Here is a 22456-nt window from a genome sequence, read left to right on the forward strand (position 1 = left end):
CTACAGCATCAGATTTCAGCAGAAAAATCAGCTTTATTCTATGAGATCAATCTGCAGGGACACAGGAGACGTGTGCCCTCAGATCTGTCTCCCCGACTCAGGATTTGCGGCAAAATTTAAGAGGTTAGGAGAATAGGCTGGCATGCAGAAATGCTTGTGGGGCAGGATTTGATTGGTGGGCTTCAAACATTTATGGTAAAGTTCTAAACATTTGTGAGGAGGTTCTAAACATTTATGAGGAGGTTCTAAACATTTATGAGGAGGTTCTAAACATTTATGGTGAGGTTCTAAACATTTATGAGGAGGTTTTAAACATTTATAGTAAGGTGGGGAAGGAGTTTTAACATCAGATCTTCCTCAACAATGGACCCCTCGTTTCTTTTAAATTCCCACTTTTAAATTCGAGTCACATCCCAGTCCTTCGGTTCCACAGTGTGGAGAATCTTTGGTTCTCCTTGGTGTTCTTAATCACTCTGTTGATAAGATGGGGTCAGTTGAACTGTTTCTGGAGGGTCCACGTTGACACAACCACTTTTAATGGTTTGAGATCTTTGTCTATTCACATATGAAAAATTGAGTTTTAGGGTTTGTTTATAAACAGGGTCTTGTTACACACTATCTTTTTTTTTTTTTTTTTGGTGTACAGTTGATAGGTGATAATAAATTAATCCTAAATAATAATTCTTTTTAATCCACCTTATCTGTGGGTTTCTCCTCATGGAAATTACAACCCCTTCTCAGGTGCTCCTACTCCTTCCCCCTAAAAAATAGTATTTATCCTTCCTTCCCCGTACCACTTCTCATCTCATACACAATTGTATCTTGGGGTATGTATTGTATGGTGTTGAACTGGTGGCATGTTCTGGTTCCCTGGCCTCCCCTACTAGACCGGCCGCTCCCTGAGGGCAGGGCTCCCGTGCCCTTTATCCATGCCTCTATCCCAAGTCCCCAGGAGGTGGCCTCCTACATCACAGACTCCAGTGAGGGTTTCTCAAAGTGACCTGAGCTGGCCCACGTCTCCCATAGAGAGCTCACACCATCCCCTCCACCTGCCCTCATTCTCCTGATTATGGTTCTTCCAGCAGCCTGGGCAGGTTCTGACTGGAGGGGCTAGAAAAGCGGGCAGCTTTACTTCTGCCTTGTCGGGTGGTGTATGAATGTGGGGTGGCAGGAGGTCTGGGAAAATGTTCGTCCATATCACAAACCCTCTATTACCACGTGGGGTGAAAGGAGGGGCAGGTATGGAGTACGGGGAGAAACCAGCCCAGGTTTTCCCTGTGCTAAAGCTACAGAAGAACGAAGGCGAGACTGGAGGAAGGCGAAGGCCCTTGGCTTACAGCGGGAGGAAGGACTGGTCTTGACTGGTTGGCCCCGGGGGCCCTAGTGCAGACACTGTCATGGAGGTGAGCTTTCAGCAGGCAGGGCGCCCACCGCCCTGGGGGCCAGGCTTCCGCTCAGGGCGGCTGTGGGCCAGGGGAAGCCAGCAGCACTGAGGAGACTGCGAAGGGGCCCAAGAAAGCCGCTGAGAAGGCAGCTGGTGGAGGAAGGAGACCGGGTTCCACTCCCACTCCTACCTGTGACCAGCCTCGCGCCTTCTTGTACTTGAGTATCCCCATTTGTAAAGTGGAGCCAATGACCTTTGCCGTGCCTGCCTCACGGGGCTGCTGAGTGTCAGATAAGACAATATGGGCACTTGCCTCATCCTGGAGAGTGCTGCACAAGACAGGAGGTCCCCTCGTTGGTAACAAGTGCTGTGTGAACCCAAATGCTGTAACGACAACTACTAGGTCAAGAAGTCCAACCGAAAGCTCATTGTCCAGGGAGGCCTGACTCTGAGATTTCCTCTTTCTCCCACCCAGGGCAATCCTTCTACTCTCGGGTCCTGGAGAACTGTGAAGACGTGGCTGACTTCGATGAGGTAGGATGCCCTCGGGGCAGCTCTAGCCCTGAGCCCAGAGAAACAAGCACCTCCCCGTCTCCTGGGGTGCACTGGCCCCAGTCCTGGGAGGCCGGCTTGCTCAGGGCTCCTCAGCTCTGGCTGTCCTCCTGGGAGGAGGCGTGGTGGGAGGGTGTGGAGGAACCTCCATCCTGGATAGAGAGAGGCTCCACCCAGATCCCTCTCAGGGAACCTCTGCACAGGAGAGGCCCCTGCAGAGAGACTGCCACAGAGAAGGGCATCTGGGCCCAACCAGCAGCCCGCTGCCCTGTCGGGGTCTTTTGTTCTCTCCAGAGGAAGGGCCTACAGGCACTGTGGGCCTGATGGTGAGCCACGGCTGCAGGCCCCGCCTCCCTTCCCCGTGTTCCCTGGGCACGTGGAGGGCCCAGGCTAGCCCCAGTCTCGCACGGACCTCGCCCCTTTCTCTCCAAGAGCTATGGGCTCCTCTCCCACTGTGTCTCCCCAAAAAGTTTTTTTTTTTTTCTTTTGAACCTCAGGCTCAGAGGATTGAGCAAATCATTTATCTCTGTTTATGGCATCTTATCTCATTGGTCCCTGCAAGGCCCTGCTCTTGTTTTTTGTATGTGTGTATGTTATGTATTCTCTTTTATCCCCATATTCTTTCCCTCCATTTACAACCATTCTAATGTGTTTAATGTGTATCTGTCAGTTTTCTGTGTGTTCTTACAAAAATTCATATTGTTGTCTTGTGAGCATATTACTTAAATGGTGTGTTATATATTTCATTTTGTTTCACTGAGGGCTGTTTTTTGTTTTAAAGATTGGCACCTAAGCTAACATCTGTTGCCAATCTTCTTTTCTTCTTCTTCTTCTCCCCAAAGCCCCCCAGTACATAGTTGTATATTCTATTGTGAGTGCTTCTGGTTGTGCCATGTGGGATGCCGCCTCAGCATGGCCTGATGAGCAGTGACCAGTCCGTGCCCAGGATCCGAACCCGTAAAACCCTGGGCTGCCGAAGCGGAACGTGTGAACTTAACCATTCAGTTGTGGAGCCGACCCCTGAGCACTGTTTTGCTAGGCTAATCTGTTGCTTCTACCTGCTGCACAGTAGTCCATGGGACACATGCAACACATATTAGGGTGACCAACCATCCTGGTTTGCCTGGGACTGAGGGGGTTCCTGAGACATAGAGTTTCAGGGCGAAAATCGGACAAGTCCCGGTCAATCAGGACGAGTTAATCACCCTACACATTCCACCTACCACTCCTCCAGTGAGGAACCCCCAGCAAGCCTCCAACTCCACACCACTAGAAATGCAATGAATATTCTTACACATGTTCCCTTTGCACGAGGGTGAGCATTTCTGTGGGATATACACCAGGATCTGGAATTGCTGGCTCGTGGAGTGTGCATACACTTATTTTGACCCAGCACTGCCATAGTCTACACTTCCACCAGCAGTGTGTGTGGATTCCTGTTTCCCACATCCTCGTGTACACCTGCTATTATCCAGCTTTCTGATTTCACCAGTCTAACCATGATATGTCACTGTTGTTCTAACTGTTCATTTAAAGTTTCCTCTTCTGTCAACTGCCTGTCCATATTCTCTGCCCTTTTTTCCTATCGGTTTAGCTGTCTTTTTCTTATTGATTTGCAAGGGTTCTTTGTATGTCCTAGATATCAACCCGTTGTTGGGTTTAGATATTGAAAATATCTTCTCTCGGTCTACCATCTACTAACTTTTTCCCTGGTGCCCCTCATCAACTAGAAGGACCCAACCCTGGTGTGTTTTCAAATTTTGTTGAAGAGGTCTTCTCTTCCCCTGGGTTACAAATATACGTCCCTACATTTTCTGATTTTAAAGTTGTATCTTTTACATTGTATGTGGTGTCACATAGGGGTCCACTTTTATTTTTCTCTATATAAAAGCCACTTCTCTAACATCAACTTGCTAAGCAATCATATTCTCTCCATTTATTGTATGTTAAGGTTGAGGTCTGAGCCCTCTATTCTATGCAATTGTCTGTTCTTCACCCTTACCACACTGCACTAATTAATATGGCTTGTTTGTCTTAATATCTGGTGAGGCAAGTTCCCTCTCTTTTCTCTTCTTTTTCAAAGTTGACCTATTTATGGACATTTACTCTTCCAGATAAATGTTAAAGTAAGTTTATCAACCTCTTCCAAAAACCAGCTGGACTTTTGATTAAATTTCATTGAGTTAAAAAATTAACTTGGAAAGATGTCAATTTTTTATATTATTAAATCATCTATTCAAATAACCTACCATCCTTTACTAGGGTTTTTAAGTTTTCTACATAGAAGTCTTATGTATTCTTGATTATTTCCTAGATGCTTTATGGTTTTGATGTTATTATGAATGATATCTTAAATTTAATTAAATTTTTTGGTTGATTATTGCTGGCACAGAGAAATGCTTTCATTTTCTTTATGTCTGTCTTTTACCTGGAAACCTTGTGGAACTCTCTTATTGGTTTTAATAGTTTGTCTACTGATTCTGTTTTTCTTATGTATACAATAGTATTATCTACAAAAAGAAGTGTTTTATCTCTTCCTTTCCAATTTTATCACCTTACTTCTTTATCTTTCCATAAAGCGTTGGCCATGATTGCTAGTTTTATCTTAGACAGTAATGGTGATGGTGGGCATCCTTTCCGTGTTTCCAACATTAAAGAGAATAAATGCATCTAAAGTTTTGTCATCAAATATAATGTTGTAATAAGATCTTTCTATTTAACCTTGTCTTACTAGTTTATTAGGACTTTTTATTATAAAAGGTTGTTGAACTTTATCAAAAGCTTTTCTGGAATTAATTTAAACAATCATAATTTGCTCTGAGTGTTTCATTATGTACTACTTTTAACACACTGTTAAAATATTTTATTTAAGATTTACACAACTATGTTCATAAAATTTTCTGAACTAAAATTTTCTGGAACAACATGCATAAGGTAGGAATTTACTCTTCCTTGACATTTTGGAAGAATGGATTGTAAAAACCTCTAAGACTGGACAGTTTGGGGAGGGAATTTTCTAACTCCCTTTTTAATTTCTCTGTCTTCTTGCACCCATTTTTTATATTTTTCTAGGCATTTTTACATTTCATCTAGGTTTTCAAATTTATTAGCTCATGTTTTGTTTGTATGTTTGTTTGTTTAAAGATTTTATTTTTTCCTGTTTCTCCCCAAAGCGTCCCAGTATGTAGTTGTATATTCTAGTTGTGAGTGCCTCTGGTTGTGCCATGTAGGATGCTGCCTCAGCATGGCCTGATGAGCGATGCCATGTCCATGCCCGGGATCCGAACCGGCGAAACCCTGGGCCACTGAAGCAGAGCGTGCGAGCTTAACCACTCGTCCACGGGGCCAGCCCCTAGCTCATGTTTGATCATAATGTTTTAAAATTATTTTTAAATCTTTCTTGAGCCTATAGTTATTTCCCCCTTTTTATTCTATATTTCGTTTATTTGTATATTCTCTGTGCTTTCCTTAGTCAGTCTTGCTAAAGATCTGTTTATCATATTAATCTTTATAAAGAGCCAGCTTCTGGCTTCGTTAATCTCCCCTGTGTTCTCCATTTCATTGATTTCTGCCCTTTTCTTAATTATTGCCCTTCTCTCTGTTTATTTTATTTTGTTCTGTAGCTGTTTTCCCAACTTCTTGAGCTGAGTGTTAAGCCTGTTATTTTTAACTTTTCTTGGTTCTTAATAAATGTATTCAAAGCTATAACTTTTGCTGTAATACAGTTTTAACGGTCTCCTACAAAATTTTGTATGTAGTATTTTCATTATTATTTAGTTTTAAACATTTCATATATTTCTGTATAACTTCCTTTTAAACCCGAGTTATATAGTGTGTTATTTAGTTTCCAAATATATATGACTTTTTTAGCTCCTTCTTTTATTCATTCCTAGTTTTATTGCACTATGATCAAAGAATGTAGTCATATGATATTGATCCTATGAAATTTATTGAGACTTCTATTATGGCCTAATTCATGGTCATAAATGCTCCCTTCATTTAATAGGAATGTGTTCAGTGTAGGCTTCTATATATAGCACAATATAAGTTCAAGCTTATATTATATAAGCTAAGCTTATTAGTTATATTATTCAGTTCCTTGAATTTTCTGCTTATTTTTCTCTGCTTGATCTATCATTTTCAAAATGGTTGCAATAAAATCTACTACTGCAATTGTTGATTTATATATTTCTCCCTGCAGTTCTGTCAGTTGATACCTGATGTGGTTTGAAACTGTTATTAGTAGTTGCCTATGTGTTCATAATGGCTATATCTTCTCATCTATTTTTCCTTTTACCAGCATTTAATATTCTTCTTTGTCTCTTATGATGTTTTTTGCATTATTCTATTTTGTCAGATATCAAGATTGCTATCTCAGCTAATTTTGGTTCGTTTGTCTGGTATATCTTTTTCGATCTTTTTATCTTCTTGGCATATCTTTTTATTTTCAATATTTCTGTGTTTTTAAATTCTAGTGTATCTTCTTAGGGCATGTATTATTAGATCTTATTTTCTTACCCAATATGAGAATCTCTGGTTTCAATTGATTAATTTTATCCATTTACATCAATTGTAGTTGCTATTATTATAAGGCTTATTTCCACCACCATCTTATTTTATATATTCCATTTACTGTGTTTTGTTTGTTTCTTTTTCTCCTTTCCACCCTTCTATTGGGTAGATGGGGTTTTCTTCTGTTAGTTGAAAAGTTATACATTCTATTTTTATTTTCAAGGTAGTCACCATTACTCAAGCTTATGTATCCCTATTGATAGCTTAAAAACAAATCAATAATTATAGTTTCCCCCATCATGACACGTACTTTAATACACTCTCATGCCTCTTTGATTTCCCCCACTTCGGTCCATACCCTCATGCTGATATTATCTGGATTCAGATTTTTATTCTAGGTTTTTATGAATGTGTGTTCTTTTTTTCTTTATTTGTCCTAGGCTTCTTTTTTCTTTTTTAAGACGGCAATAGTCTTTACCAAGATATGTGATCACTTTTACTTCTTGTATCTCTTGATCCATCTCTTGGACTTGTTTTTCTTCTTGAGTACTTCCTCCAAAAGTTTTTAATTTGGGTTTTTGTGTAGCAAACCTTCTAAAGCTTTGTAAATCTGAGAATATTTTTCTTATTTCTTCAAATTTGAATGAAAGTTTTATTAGATGTAAAATTCTAGGCTTAAAGTTCTTTGCTTCACAGCTTCAAAAATATCATTCCCATAGGGCTGGCCCAGCAGTTAAGTGTGCATGTTCCGCTTCGGCAGCCCGGGTTCACCAGTTTGGATCCCAGGTGCGGGCATGGCACAACTTGGCAAGAGCCATACTGTGGCAGGCATCCCACATATAAAGTTGAGGAAGATGGGCACAGATGTTAGCTCAGGGCCAGTCTTCCTCAGCAAAAAGAGGAGGATTGGCAGCAGATGTTAGCTCAGGGCTGATCTTCCTCAAAAAAAAAAATAAAATAAAATATCATTCTCCATTGCTGTTGAGAAATCTGATGGCCATCTGATTCTTGTGACTTTGTGGGTGATCTGTTCTTTCTCTCTTGGGAAAAAGTATAATTCTTTTATCTTTGATATTCTTAAATTTTATTATGTGTCTAATTGTGGGTTTCCTTATCTTTCCTGCTTTGCACTATTTTTGTGAGCTCTTTCAAATCTAAAACCTTTCATCTTTCATTTATTATAGAAAATTCTGTCTCCATTATTTTTTTCAAATATCCCTTCCATTCAGTTTTTATATAGTTGTCTCCTCAGCAACTCCTATTATCAGAGGTCAATACTTCTACTTCTAGCTGCTGTTTCTTAGCTTTTATATTTTTTGTCTTTCAATCCTTTCCTGCTGTCTTCTGGGGGAGTTCTTCAAATCAGTCTTCCAAATTTACTAATGTGTTCTTCTTTGATGATTCCTTGTCTTCGTTTCACACTGCTCACATATTTCTTCATGGTCCGTTTGTTCTAATGAGCCTGCTGCAGTTGGTGTGTACTGCTCGCTGTGTTGTCTTGCTTTTATAGGAGATGTCCTCTCCAAGTGTCTCTTTACTTTGCCCTGTTCAAGCTCCCCTGGTATCATCTCCTCTGTCTGGTAGCGAGTATTGAGGAAGCACCAAAGAGGGGGCTGTGTCAGTCCCTGGGAATTGAAGGGCAGGCATGAGCACCTGGAGACCCCAGTCACCATAGAAACAGAGTCAGGGTCTCATCTCTGAGACTTTAAGGAGAAACATGGTTGACAGAAGGCAGTCTAAATTTTTAACAATGAGCTCTGGGGGTTCAGTGAGAGAAGGTGGGAGCAGCTGGCCTATCAATACCTATTCTCATCCATCCTCATTCCAGTAGGATAGTTGTCACGATTTTATCAGTAAAGGAGCAGACAACGATTGCCCCAAGGTAACGCTAGGAAGAGGTAAGAGGGGAATTTACAAAGATTTCCTCCAACCTATTCTCCTACTGCCACTGCCACTCACCCCCTTGCCCAAGCTGGGCAGCCTCATCCTCCCCACCCACATATCAGCACAAACAGCTTTTGGTCTCCCTGGGTTTCTCACATTCATTTGTCTGTTACTTCCTGGAATTCATGTTTCCCTTTTGCTTCTGTCGTTTTTCCAGAGTTGACTTTGGGGTGAGAACCAGCAGTCCTAAGTCACCATCTTGGCACGAGGCTTTGCTGTGACCCCAGAATAGCTAACCCCTTCTTTTCTGGGCTTTGCCTCTCACATCTGACTCTGTATGGGCTGAGAAGGGCCTCATGGCAGACTGTTCCCTTTGAAACTGGCATTCAGATAAGCAGCTGCCTGGCTGAGGGGCCACCCAGAACCACTGTCTCCTCCTCACCCTGGGCCCATCCCACACAGTACGGTTGCTTCTGTAGGCCCAGAGCTGCAGGCACAGGGGAGTGAGGCCTCTACCTTCTCCCCTGGGCTCAGGAGAAACCATTGGCCCTCACAGCCCCCAGGCTGTGCCCTCCCCAAGGACAGTTCTGTTCTTGCCTTCTCCCTCTCCTGGCTGTGTGATTTTTGGTCTCAGTTTCTAAGCCTTAGTGACCACATTTGTCAAGTGGGACTGATGATGGGTATGAAGTCTCTTTGTAAAATGATGAACAAAATGAGGGAAATTGTGCCGGTGGAAACTTTGCCGCAAACTAAGGCAGCTGTCTTGGCCTGAGGCTTGCCCACTGCACAGCCTGCTGCTCCCTTCCGCTCCTCATTTCCCCAGTCAGGGTCTGAGAGGAGGGGCTGCTTGGGTAAAGATGCAGGCTGCCTGGCCCAGTCTTTCAGGGTCCTACCTCCCTGGGCCTCTGCCCTCCATTGGCCAGGCAGAGCGTCCGACTCCCTCCTTCCCACCAGGTCTCCCAGGGGAGATGTCCACCCAGGCCTCCAGCCAGTAAGCAACCTGATGCCCCTTCCAAGGGCACTGCCACCCCTTTCCATTAACTGCACCCTGGGACACCTGAGCCACAGGTATACATGACATTCAAAGTTAATCACCTTGTCCTTCCTCTTCCCAATGCCACCCAGCACGGGGCAGGTGGAGAGTCAGTCCCACTGGCCCCAGCACAGGACCACATTCTGAGCACCTCATGTATGCCAGGCCTGAGGTAGAGAGACCCCAGAGGGAGAAGCAGGCTCGACACCACACGAGGATCCATGCAGGAACTGGGACATGGGGGATGTTGTGGGTCCGTGTGGAGAGACCAAGGAGGAGGCGGGAGCCAGGGAGTTATGAGCAGAGGCATGTGGCAGGATCAGAGAGCAGCCAAGAATGGGGAAAAGTGATTCTCACCTGGGAAATTTCTCTGCCTGCGGGCAGGCAGGGAAGTTTCTGCTTGTCACAATGGGGACCCACTGGCACTTAGTGGAATGGAGGCAAGGATGCTAAATGACTTGCAGTGCTCAGGCCCTCCCACACTCCAGAGACCTGCCCATCACTTCCTCCCGGGCAGCCCCGTCAGAAGATGATGACAGCAGCTTTCAGCAGCAACATGTGCTGCTTCCTGAGCAAGTCCTCTCCATCCAATGTCCACAGCAAACTACAGGTGATGAAACTCAGGCTCAGGGAGTATGTGTCCTTCCCAAGGCGACAGCTGTGTGTGTGGTAAAGCCAGGGTTCCAAGTCCATGCTTAGACTAGATTCTAAGGCCCCTCTGGATGTAGCAGCAGATAGCTGCTCCTGGGCTTGACCCCCACCACCCTTGCAAGGCCTTGTTGGGGTCTTTTCATGCCCCCTGCCTCCATTTCTCCCTCTGAGAAGTGGCCCACAGCCTGGCTGCCACTGGTCAGCAGGGCACACCCCACAAAGCAGGGGAGGCAACCCCTCAGCCCCTGCTCGGGGAGGGCCCAGGGGTCTCCCCAAAGAGAGGCTGGGACTGCGCCCATGCTTACATCCATCTCCCCAGACTCGGGGGACAAGCCCTAACCTTCCCTGTCTGGCTCCTACAAGAACCAGCCTGAAGGTGGTTCCAGAACAAGCTTGGAAAAGGAAACTCAGCTGCCCCTTGCAAAACCTGCAAAGGCCTCTTGGCTTCCCAGAAAGTCTGTTTTCTGAACCTTACTGTGTCCAGGGCCTTCAGAAGCCAGCTCAGTGAGGTACAAAGTGCATTGGCCCAGGAGTCATGAGACCCGAGCTACAGTCCTCACTGAGGTACTGACAAACTCTGTGACCTTGGGATGGCCACTCAGCCCCTCTGGGCCTCAGATTCCCCTGCTGTAAAATAGGGAAATACTCCTTGCTCTGCCTGCCTGCCTTACAGAACAGTTTCATGGCTGAAAAATGAAATAAAGGACAAGAAAACAAATGTCTCTCCTCTACTCAGACAAGGTTGAGGGGGCCGCAGCAGGCCAGGCTGAGGAACCTGAGTGGGGAGGAGGTGGCCGTGGAAGAAAGACTATGCTCGGACAACAATGGGGTGGAAACGGAGCCTGGACATGGTGTCTCCTTTCCCGGAGGCTGGAACCTGAGATCCTGCATTTAAACTACTCTGGAGAAGCGACACACACACACACACACACACACGCACACAAACGCAGCCTTTGTGCCAGGCCAGCAGCCAGCAGAGGCCCCTGCCCTGGGGGAATAGTAATGGCCATACCCATACCACCTCAAATCCTTTTGCTTTAGCTCTAAGCCAGGCCTTATGTGGACAAGATGCCACTGGGAGAGGCCAGAATAGCAACAGTACTCGTAGGAATAATAAAAAGATGACTGCTATTTACTAAGCACTTAGTATACGGCAGGACCGGGGGCCAAGAGCTTTACACTGTGTTATAACACTGCCACTCACTGGGTTGGTATCATCCCAGGTGATAAGTAGCCACATCAAGATTTGAACCCAAGTCTATCAGATTCCAGAGCCTATGGCCACTTGCAAAGTGGACAAGGCCAGGTCCTGCCTTCAAGAGCCTCAGTCCAGCCAGGAGAGGGACCCAGTACAGACAATGATGGACTATGGGCCTTCTGGGTCCAGAGGAGGGAGAAGTCATCAGCCTAGGGGGTGGAGGGTCAGGGGGACCTGATCTCATCTGCCCACTTTGCTTGTTTCTGGAAGTCATGGGCTGTGAGCTCCACGAGGCCAGGAATATACCTGTCTGGTTCATCACTGTCCTGGAACCCAATGGAGGGCTCAGGGAATATTGCTGAAAGGAGAAGAAAAGAGTGGACCCAACGTGAGTCTCGGGTCTTTAAATTCCCAAGACAGTCTCTTTCCATTGCACCCTAAAGCTTTGCAGCACATCCTAAATTTTTCTCCCAAAAGGTAGAGGGCTGTCCCTTTAAGGACGTTGTCGTGCTGATTTAGGATGGTTCCAGACCCAATCGATGAAGCCCAGAACTATCCAGGTCACTCTCCAGCCTGCATCAGGGAAACCTTTCCATGGAGTCCTAGATCACCGTAGCCGATAGGATACAGAACTCCGACGCCCTGGCCACCACCACCAGGTCACAGCCGAGCCTGGAGCTGGTGAACTGGGTCACTGCTCCACATTCCCAGGGCTCCTGAGACCCCACCACATTCCTCTTCCCTGCCCCTAATCCTAATGCCAGCTGCCTTACTTCTGTCAACATTCCTATGACAGGCTGTGATTTCAGATCTGCATCTGTCTCCAAAACTGTCCAGGAGCTCCCACAGGACTGAGGGACTCCAGGACTCCCACCCCTGCATCCCCACATTGCCCACAGTGCATGCACAGAGCCTGGCATAAGAAGGTGCTCAGCAAACGTTTGACCCTGAGCGGGGCTTGCTGGCTCCTGACATCTTGAGTAGCAATGTTTGGCTTACCTACTGTCTGAGGCCCCCGGAGGTTTTGGAGGCTGATATGGAGTGGGATCTTAGAAGATGTGAGGGTTTCCTTGGCTCAGACTCCAGGCCACCAATTTTCAGGGCACCTCCAGAAATAGAAGGCACAACCCTCAGCTGGTGTGCCACAGGAAGAGAGTCATGCTGCCTCAGGCTGGAGAGAGGCCCTCTGTCCCCAGAAGCCCCCTACAGTCCCTGCAGTGTCTGTCCCCAGGAATGCCAGGCCTTGCCCCAGCTCCTATAACTAGCAGCAGCACAATAAGAATCATTATGATAACCCGCTACCTTGACCAGGCTCTTTTCCTGGGCCAGGCTCTGCGCTAAGTGCTTCCCCAGCCTCACAAGAACCCCAAGAGGTAGTACTGTGACCATCACCCTCACTTTACAGAGGAGGAAGCTGTATGGAGGTGGGAACTGGCCTGCCAAGCTCACACGGCCAGCATGGAGCAGCACTGCCATCCAGGCAGCCGGTTGAGCCCTATTTGTTGAGTGCCTACTATAGAGGGGCCAGGTCTGTGCGACGCACAGGGGGACCTCGGTGAACGAGACAAGACTCGGCCTGTCGGCTCTGCTCAGGCTGTGAACTGCCGAGAGCAACGGCCACGCTGTCCCTGGAGTTCTTGGGGCAACAGGAAGGAGAGGGAGCAGAGGGCAAGGGCCCGGGCATGGAGGCCAGCTCTGGCACTGACAACAAGCATTCTGTGACATGAGTCTGGCTCTTAGAGGTACAGACAGCACAGAGGAATGCCACAGTAATCTAGTGTAACAAACCTCCCCAAAACTCAGGGACTAGTTATCAACATGGTAGTGTTTCTCTCTGTGAGTTGGCTGGGCTCAGCTGGGCAGATCTTCTGCTCCACATGGTGTCACCTGCTTCCAGATGGGGTCTGGCTCTGATCTCAACTACTAAGCTGTATTACCACTTACGAGCTGAATTACTTTGGCAAATCCTCTCTGAGCTTCAGTTTCCTCATCTGTCAAGTGGGGATTAAATTCTATAATGTATGGAAAGCATGTAGCCAGTGCCCGGTACATGGTCAGCACTCAATAAATAAATGTTTTTGTTGCTGACAACCTAGAAGGATGGTCAGAGTCACAGACCACCCCCCACCCCCCCGAGATTCGGCCTCAGCTAATCTCCCTGGCTTCAGGAGAGGGTCCAGCGTAGTGGATTAAGCTCTGAGCTAAGCATCCAGAAACTTGAGTTCGAATCCTGCCTCTGCCACAATCAGCTGTGTTCCCTGGGACAACTCTCACACCCTCCACTTCCCCACATGTAAAAGCAGCACACTTCGGCCATGTTGCTGTGGGCCTTGGTTATCAGGGAAAAGTGCTCAGAGAAGTACCTCATTATACCCAGATGTGCTCCCCGTGTTCTGAGTGGGCATGGACAGGCCCGGGAGCTCCTGAGCCCCGAAACCTCCCCTCTGGTCTTGCTACGTTCTCTGCGCATGTGGGTACCTATCACCCCAACCGGCAGAAAGGAAGTCACAGCAAAAATGAGGGGACGATGAGGGTAAAATTTTTTCTGGTAAAAGAGAAATAGGAAACTAACAGGCTGAGGCAGAAGAGGTGGCCAGAAAGTGAGAGAGGGGAGGGAGAGGAGGCGGAAGGTCAGGGAGGCGAGGGCATCAGCCACAGAAAAAAGAAAGTAAGTTGTGCCTCCGGTTTCTGCAGTGTTGTGTCGCTTATAAAGTCCTGACACCCGTGTGACCTCATCTGGTTCTCTCAACAAGCTGTGAGGTAGACTTTGTCACTCCCACTTTGCAGATGAGGAAGCGCAGGCACGGGAGAGTGACATAGTGGCCTCCAGTCACAAAGCTAACTGGTGGCCAAGCCAGGGCAAACGCTCTTAGTTGTCAGAAGAGCTAAGAGAAGTGACCAGTGAAAGGAGACCCTTCCTGCCGTGCTCACTGCCGTTCCAGAGCTCTGTAGACGTTTGCGGAAGGAAGGGGCAGCAGTGGCAGTAGGGCTGGAAATGCGGCGTAGGCAACAGACAGAGGGGCTTTGGGGGCTAGGAAAGGGGGTCCCGACCTTGGAGAGGTAAAAATAGAGGAACTAGCCAAGGAAAATTCAGACCAAACCAAAGCCCAGGCCTCAGCTTCTAAGGAGGCCAAGCGGAAGTAGCAAAGACAGCCCTGGGCCCCAAGTCTCCTCCTCAAGTCTCTTCCCTTGAGCTGGAGGCTGGGTGTGCATTAGAAGCCCTGCAGGGCCCACTCTCTGGGGGAGGGGAGAGATGCGCAGGTCGGGGTGGGGGTGCTGTGCTGTGCTTTCCTGGGAGGGTCTTTCCCTTGAGCAAAGACTGGGCCGCCCGGGAATGGCCTGGGAGCTCTTACCACAGTGACCCCACTTGCACCCCCCCAGGCTCAGTTCAATCAGTCTCAAATGCAGGGGACTGTCAAAAGCTTCCAGAGGTGATTCTAGTGTGCTGCCAGGATTGAGAACCACTCAGAGACAGAGACAGAGTGACAGAGTAACAGACAGAGACAGAGAGAGAGTGACAGAAACAGTGACAGAGACAGTGACAGAGACAGTGATAGAGAGATAGAATGACAGAGACAGAGAGTGACAGAGAGACAGAGAGTGACAGAGACAGAGTGACAGAAACAGAATGACAGACAGAGACAGAGTGACAGAGAGAGTGACAGACAGAGACAGTGACGGACAGAAAGACAGAGTGACAGAGACAGTGACAGAGACAGTGACAGAGAAAGAGAGTGACAGAGACTGAAAAACCTGGTGTCAGATTAAAGTGGCCATGAGGAGAAGAGTGCAGAGAGAGAAGGGAGACAGACGGGGAGAGTGCGGTGGGGTGGCACATCACAAAGGTGGGGGCGGGTGGAAGAGAGAGGAGAGGGAGGAAGTCCTGAGGGAGTCAGAGATGAAAGAAGCTGCCAGGTCAGGCCGTCCCTCCCCTCCCCTCACCGAGGGCCTCTGAGGCGGCTGCAGTCTGGCATCCACAGTCCTGCCACCCCAACCGGCTCTCACATTTGCTTCCTCATGTTCCCTCCACCCAAGGCTCCTTCCCGGAAACGCTAAATGTGTTTCTGAAAAGTTCTCGAAAGGGCGCCCCAAGCCTTACGGCCACGTCTGCTTCCTGTGGGGTCTCATCTCTGGTCAGGGCTCCCCGAGGCGCCCCTCCCCAGCCCTCCCTGACTCCCCTCCTCTCTCCTCAGCAAATGGGCCCACAGCGGCAGCCTTCTTATTCCAGTGGACTCCTTCTTCCTGGTGGCCCTTGTGACCCCATGAATTGTACCCCAATCACTTGGCAAGGCAGCACCTCATGATGGGCCAGCAGGAGTCACAAGCAGCTTCCTTCCCTGGGTCTCTTTTCCTCAAAATGACTTCCGCTGTTCCTTTGTGTTCACCTAATTAACATCACTGTTCAACTCCCCCTTCCTCTAATGATGCCATTTCCACAGTCACTTCCTTTTTCTCCTAATTTCTCTCTCCTTCTCAAGCCAAAATCCTACCCACAGACCCTCAGGTGGATCAAACACCCCTGCCCCCTTCATCCCAAGAAAACCGAAATTTTGGTGGCTCCCCCAGCTCTCTCGCCTCAGCACCTGCCTCAGCAACGTGGCTAATGAGCTGGGCCTTCCTGAGCTGGTTTATTTCCCTGCAGCCCAATAAAATCAACTTCATTAGGAAAACCACACAGTCAGCTGAGCTGGAGCATCCAGACAGTGGGAGCAGGAGCTGCTTAATGAGGCCTGCGAAGAGAGCCGGCTGCCGCTCTTCCGGGCCGCCCTCTCCAGCCATTCCGCCTTGTCCGAGGCCTCCAAAGTCCTCCCCAGGCCCTGCTCAGAACCCTCCCCCTCCAGCCCAGGCCTCTCCCTCCTTCACCTGCCTGCTCCATGCACTGTCAGGGATGTCAGGGCCCTCCCCAACACTTGGCCAGGCCTGAAGAGAGGGGACATGAAGGCCATCTTCCAGAGACAAGCCCCGCCCACACTGGGCAGTGACCTGCCCCGCTGGCCCTGTGCCCCCCAAGTCCCCAGGCTCCAATCTGGGAGAAGGAAGCCCAGCTTTGAGGTGGCAGCCCTGCAGGGTGGGCTCCCAGAAGCTCCCAGAGCCTGCTCAGCCGCTAACAACAGAGTCTCTGAACCACGTTCCTCCTGAGCCCGAGTGTCCATGTCGATAGAAGAGAACATGTTCCCAACCTCTTGGGTTGCTGTAAAGACTAAAGGAATTAATGCATCTAAAGCACTCAGGCCCTGCATAATGCACTGTTCTTTCTAAGAGGAAGCTGTTATTACTATTACTACTGTTATTTATTACTGGCATGTTGAGCAGTCTGAATTTGGTGGGGTTTAAAAATGAAACTTTAGAAAGTCACTGCATTCCCCGTGCTCTGTCAAAATCCCCTGGATACCGTGTCGCACTGGCAGTCTGAGCAGACCTCAGAGCTCCCTGCTCATTTTCTGGTCATACTCATAGTCCAGTCCAGAGGGTTTCCCACGCCAATCTGGCATCCTCTCCACACCTGATCTTCTCCCTTCTCTCAGGCTTGTGGTTCAAGACACGGAGTGGGACACGGACCCCTGCTCAGGCCCTGCACATCCTCCTTCCCCTCCAGCTGAGGGTGGGGCACGTGGTTTAATCCTTGGTCTCGCTATGACGTGGCCCCTCCTTGTGGTGTTGTGGCTTCTCTGGTGAACTCCAACCAGCCCGGAAGCCATCAGCATGGCAGACCTGCAAATGCTGGCTCCTGGGACACAGTGTGTGTGGGCTCTGTGGAGACCTGAGCAGCCTGCCACACAGTATGGATTCCCAACATAGGATACTCGGCCCCACCCCACCCTGGCTCCTGCGGCAGGCAGGCTCAAGCCTGACTACCCTTCACAGCACCAGTTGGCCACAGAGCACACTTGACGCACCCAAGAGTGGCCCACCAGGCTCCTTCATGGCCGCTGTCCTTGTCCCATGATGCTCCGTGGGTCTCCTGCTCAGGGGACAGACTAGTCAGATATCACTGGGTGGGAACTAGCATGCCAAGTTCCGCTTCCTGTGGGTGCCTCAACGTCTCTGAGCTATTCTCCCAGGAAAGTGCCACAAAAACACTGCACCTGGGATGTAAGTCTTTCCACCTTTCCCTTCCCCAGTCTTCCTTTAAATCCCAGGAAGCAGGAGGGCTGGGGTGATGGGTGGGGGCAGCAGGCCTTTAAGGAAGCCCCAAGGGAGGTGCCTGGCTCTGCCTGTTGGCAGCTGTCTTTACAGGATGGGGCGCCTGCAGGAAGAGGAAGCCGCATGGCACCTTTGGCCTCTGTCTTGGTCTCTCGTTGCCATTTCTAGGGCATCAGGCAAAATCCCACTCAGCTTCCTGTTCATCATTATTATTGATTCAATAAGGACGCCAAGACAGAAGCGGTGAGGGTAAATCTAGAAACGGTTGAGTTGGGGCCAGGCTGTCCCTCGTCTGTGTCCCTAATTCCACTAAACAGCTCGAGTCTGTCCCAGTGTGTTAACATTGCCAGTGTGAGGGGTGGTCTGGTGTGAATGTGGGCGCCAGGACCTCCCACTCAAAGCAGAGTTTGGACAGGTCACGTGATTCTGACAGGAGGCAGCTGGGAACTTACAACTCCACTCCGCACACAGCAAAAGCCAAGCTTACACCCCATGATCCTTGCTGTGCCCTGGAGCCCAGCCCCCGGTGGCACCACCCCCTCACAAGTGCACCCCAGGACTTGGGAGGCTGCGGTGAGGCAGTGGACAGAGCACTGGACTGAGAGTCAGAAGTCCTGGTTAGTTCTAGGTTCTTCCACTTACTATATGACCTTGAGCAGGCCACTGGACTTCTCCGAGCGCCATCTTTGAAAGAGGAGCGGGCAACAATACCCGCACTACAAGGTGGTGGTTGGAATTAAATGAGATTCCTGGTGTGAACTTTGTCCCTGTGGAGCCCTGGGCCAACATGAGGGGCCACCCTACCATGAATGCCCCTCCCTCTCCCCACACCCTCCCTGTCACTCCCACCCGAGGCCACAGCTGTCCCTCTCTCCCTAGACCTTCCGGTGGCCAGTGGCCAGCAGCATCGACAGCAACGAGATACTCGAGATTCAGATCTTCAACTACAGCAAAGTCTTCAGCAACAGGTAAGTGTGGGGTGGGGCCCAGAGGGGCCGGGGGCCGGCCCTGCTCCTTAGGCTGCCCTCTCCTTTGGGTTTAAAAGGGGGACCTGCACTCTCACCTGCCCTGCATTGACCTTCAACCGCCCCCCACTCCCTCATGTTGTCCTCGGAGTCCCCAGCCCTCCCAACCGTTGTCAGCCAAGAGCACCCCACCGTCCCGTTCACCCCTTCTGTCCCCAGCCCCATCACAGCTCCCAGTCCCCCTCTTAAAGTCTCCCCCTTGCACCATGCTGGGTGACAGTTACCCAAGAGAGAAGTGAAAGTAATGGCTGATAACATCCTCCAATAGACCATTTGTAGCCTTGAGGGCAAACTTGCCAAAAGGCAGTTTGGTATGGTGGTTTAGGGCTCAGGCAAACCTGGTCTCTAGGAGTCAGTCATCTGCTGTGTGACCCGGGGCAGGTTACATACCTCTCTGAGTTCCATGTGTACTCATGTGTGAAAAAGATAAGTACTCACCTCAAAGGGAAGCTATAAGAAATCAGTGAGATAGATGTTTGTTTGTTCATTCATTCATTCCCCATTCATTCATTACCAAGTGTCTCCTGTGTGTCCTGCACTGAACTAGGTGCTGAGGATAGCCCTACTCTCAGAGAGCTTACATTCCCCAATGAAGTGCACCTACCACGTGAGCACTATTGCTGCTAGGGGTTCAGTAAGAGCAGTTCCCATCCTTCTTTCTGGGTGACAAGCAGAATTCAGAATGATTTGAACAGTCTAGAATGGTGGCTAAATATAAGAAATGTAAAGTCCTGTCTTGGGTTACAAAATCAGTTGCCCTTATACAAGATGGCGGGGGGGAGGCGTGGCTGAAAAGCAACCTGCCCAAAAAGGGGGTTTACTCTCACTGAGAGCTCAGTATGAGTCAGCAAGGGAGAAGACTACAAACAGAAGAAAAGCTGGCCTAATCGCAGCTCATATTAATAGAAATAGAGCAATCACAGCTGGAGAGGCAAGGGTTCCACTATCCTCGTGCTGCTTGGAGAGAACACCTGCAGACGCCACCTTGTTGTTGCCAGACACTGCCTTGTTGTTAAAGGGACTTTAAATCTCACCTTATAACAAGAGGATGAGAACCTGGAGAAGAAAATCTTAGAGGACATGTTCATCCATCCACCCATCCATCCATCCATCTGTCCATCCATCCACCCACCCACCCACCCACTCATCCATCCATCCATCCATCCATCTACCCATCCACCCATCCATCCATCCATCCATCCACCCATCCACCCATCCATCCATCCATCCATCTACCCATCCACCCATCCACCCATCTACCCATCCACCCATCCACCCATCCACCCATCCACCCATCCATCCATCCACCCATCCATCCATCCATCCACCCATCCACCCATCCATCCATCCATCCATCTACCCATCCACCCATCCACCCATCCACCCATCCATCCATCCACCCATCCACCCATCCACCCATCCATCCATCCATCCATCCATCCACCCATCCACCCATCCATCCATCCATCCATCCATCCATCCATCCATCCACCCATCCACCCATCCATCCATCCATCCATCCATCCATCTACCCATCCACCCATCCATCCATCCATCCATCCATCTACCCATCCACCCATCCATCCATCCATCCATCTACCCATCCATCCATCCATCCACCCACCCACCCACCCACTCATCCATCCATCCATCTACCCATCCACCCATCCACCCATCCATCCATCCATCCATCTACCCATCCACCCATCCACCCATCCATCCATCCATCCATCTACCCATCCACCCATCCATCCATCCATCCATCTACCCATCCACCCATCCACCCATCCACCCATCCATCCATCCACTCTTCCAGTCACTCATCAAACATTTACTGAGCAAATCCTCTGTACCAGGCAGACACTGTGCTAGTCACTGGAGATACTAAGCTGAGGGATTAAGTCACCCTCCCTGCATCCCAAGAAGGTTTCCTGCCACGTGGAAGAGGAAAGAGAGATGTGCGCCTAGAACCAGGACCAGGACCAGGCTACATTGCTAGAAGAGAGCAGACGGCTAGAAGATGGACAGAGATCTCCAACCAATGAGCTGTGTTGGGAAGTAGTGAGCTCCCTGTGCTGCGCGAAGCTGAGCAGAGAGTGGACCACAATGTTGTAGAGGCGATTTCTGAATCAGGACAAGCTGAACTACATGGGCTTCCAGGATTCTGCCATTTGTAGTGGGAGCCCACAAGATCTCAGCTGAGCGTGCAGTGTGGTCGTTTCAGGCCTGCTGGCAGGGCCACAGGGGAAGATGTTTAGGGCAGAGAGGCCTCCCTTTGGCCTCTCAGGGTATCATGTCATTCAGGCAGCTGCCTCTGACACCCGCAAGAAGAGCTGGCGAAACACCCTGCAAGGGGCCCACAAAATGGAGCACAACCTTCTTCCCTGGGGTGAGAGACTGGGTGACCTGTGAGGACAGGAGAAACAGGAACAGGAGAAGGGCCACACACAGACCAAAGTGGATGTGGAAGAGGAAGCAGAATCACAAGCTGAGAGCCAGGAAGGGCATCCAGACACCCTAGCAGGGACCCATACATAGGGGTCAGAGCAGCCAGGAGCATTAGAACTCAGCCAGTGCAAGCCTCACTGTGCGGATGGGGAAACTGAGTCTCTGAGAGGGTACAGAGGCCACGTGGGCAGAGAGTGGTGGGGCTGGGGCTGGGGTGGATGTCTTCTTCCTCACCTTCCTGATCCTCCAACTCGTAGGGTGTGTGAGCAGTGAGGGTGGAAACCAAGCATACGGAAGAGACTGGTAAATTGTTTACGATGAAATCTGCTGGACCAATCACTGAAATGCTAGGAACCCTTGAAAACATCAAAACTCCTGCTATAAACAAATCAGAAGTGTTTGAGAAATTGGAAACCATAACAGCGAATATGCTGAAATGTAAGCCTTCCGTTAGTTGTTCTAAAATGCCAACAAGAGGGAGACAGAAGGGGAGAGTTTCTCTCCTGATTCTCCTCTTCTTCCTCTCTCCTCACCTCCCCTGCCCCAACCCAAGGGAAGGCAGGAAACCCCCCAAGGGGAGGCCTGGGTCTGGTGGGAGAGTGTCCCGCCAGCCCCTCGGAAGCCTGAAGAATGTCCAGGGCGCTGCTGGCTGCAGAGCTGGGGTGGGGAGATGGACTGGCCGTCTTGAGGGGTTCACGGGGCCCATCCTGACCCAGGCCAGCTTGAGGGGTCGGAGTGGGAGGGCGGGGTGCTTGGAGGCAGGTGGGGCTCAGGTCTCCCCACCCTAGAATCAGGGCTCTGTTTCCCAGAGCCAAAGAAAAGGCCCACCTGGTGTTTGCCCGAATAAGGGCAGAGGGGCTGTGAATGTGACAGCCCTCTGTCCCCACTGTGGCCCAGTTCAGTCACCAGGCTTCTTCTCATGGGTCAGCTGAGCTGAGGGGAAGCCTGCGGGGTGTGCACTGGACTTACCAACCAGCGAAGCCACACCCGCTGCTGGGCACCTGGCAGGCCCCTGAGTACCTTGTGGATGAGTGAATGAAAAAATGCCCCGTGGGGTCAGGAGGCAGAGGGTGTACAGGGTGGGAGGGTCTGGGAGCAGGAATCAGAGTGGCCCTTCTTCTCTGAAGAGTCCAGGACACCCCAGGGTGAGAGCCAAGTCATGTGAGCGATGCATTTGGGGAAAGCGAGGTAAAGGAGGCTGGTGTGAGAAAAGGACGCCTATGGGCCTCCTCCCATCACAGGCCATCGCAGAGACACGGACTTGTCCTTGAAGCAGAAGGCAGCTTGGAAACTGGCCCCTCACCCAGTGGTTCTAGGGGCTGCCGGGAGGAAGACGCCCCGTGTGAAGACGAAAGTGTCCTAGTCAGGGACCAGGAGGCCCCAGGTCTGCTCGGCCCCGCCTTGAATAGGTCCTTCTTCAGGAACCTTGGACGTCCCAGTGAGGACAAGGTATTGGGTCCAGGAACCTTGCGTGTCCCCTTCAGACTATCCAGGACCCTTGAGGGGGGATGGCCTGGCCCAGGCGCCAGTCTCCTGGAGCTTCTGAATAATTCAGGAACCAGGAACGCAGTGGAAGCCTGGCTGGGCACTTGACACCGGCTCCCAGGGGAAAGTGATGCATTATT

The 22456-nt window shown here is 49.7% G+C and overlaps 1 protein-coding gene across 12 annotated transcripts in view; it reads left to right on the plus strand.

The window, feature by feature from the left end:
* OTOF (otoferlin) overlaps positions 1–22456 on the plus strand; it is a 99225-nt gene that overhangs the window by 14774 nt on the left and 61995 nt on the right. For all 12 annotated transcript variants that reach the window (XM_023619361.2, XM_070235752.1, XM_070235757.1 and 9 more), the window contains exons 2-3: positions 1860–1918; positions 18238–18326. In XM_023619361.2, the coding sequence (XP_023475129.2) occupies positions 1860–1918; positions 18238–18326 (148 nt within the window). The remainder of the gene's footprint in view (positions 1–1859; positions 1919–18237; positions 18327–22456) is intronic.

Source organism: Equus caballus, chromosome 15, assembly GCF_041296265.1.
Source record: "Equus caballus isolate H_3958 breed thoroughbred chromosome 15, TB-T2T, whole genome shotgun sequence".
NCBI classification, from domain to species: domain Eukaryota; kingdom Metazoa; phylum Chordata; class Mammalia; order Perissodactyla; family Equidae; genus Equus; species Equus caballus.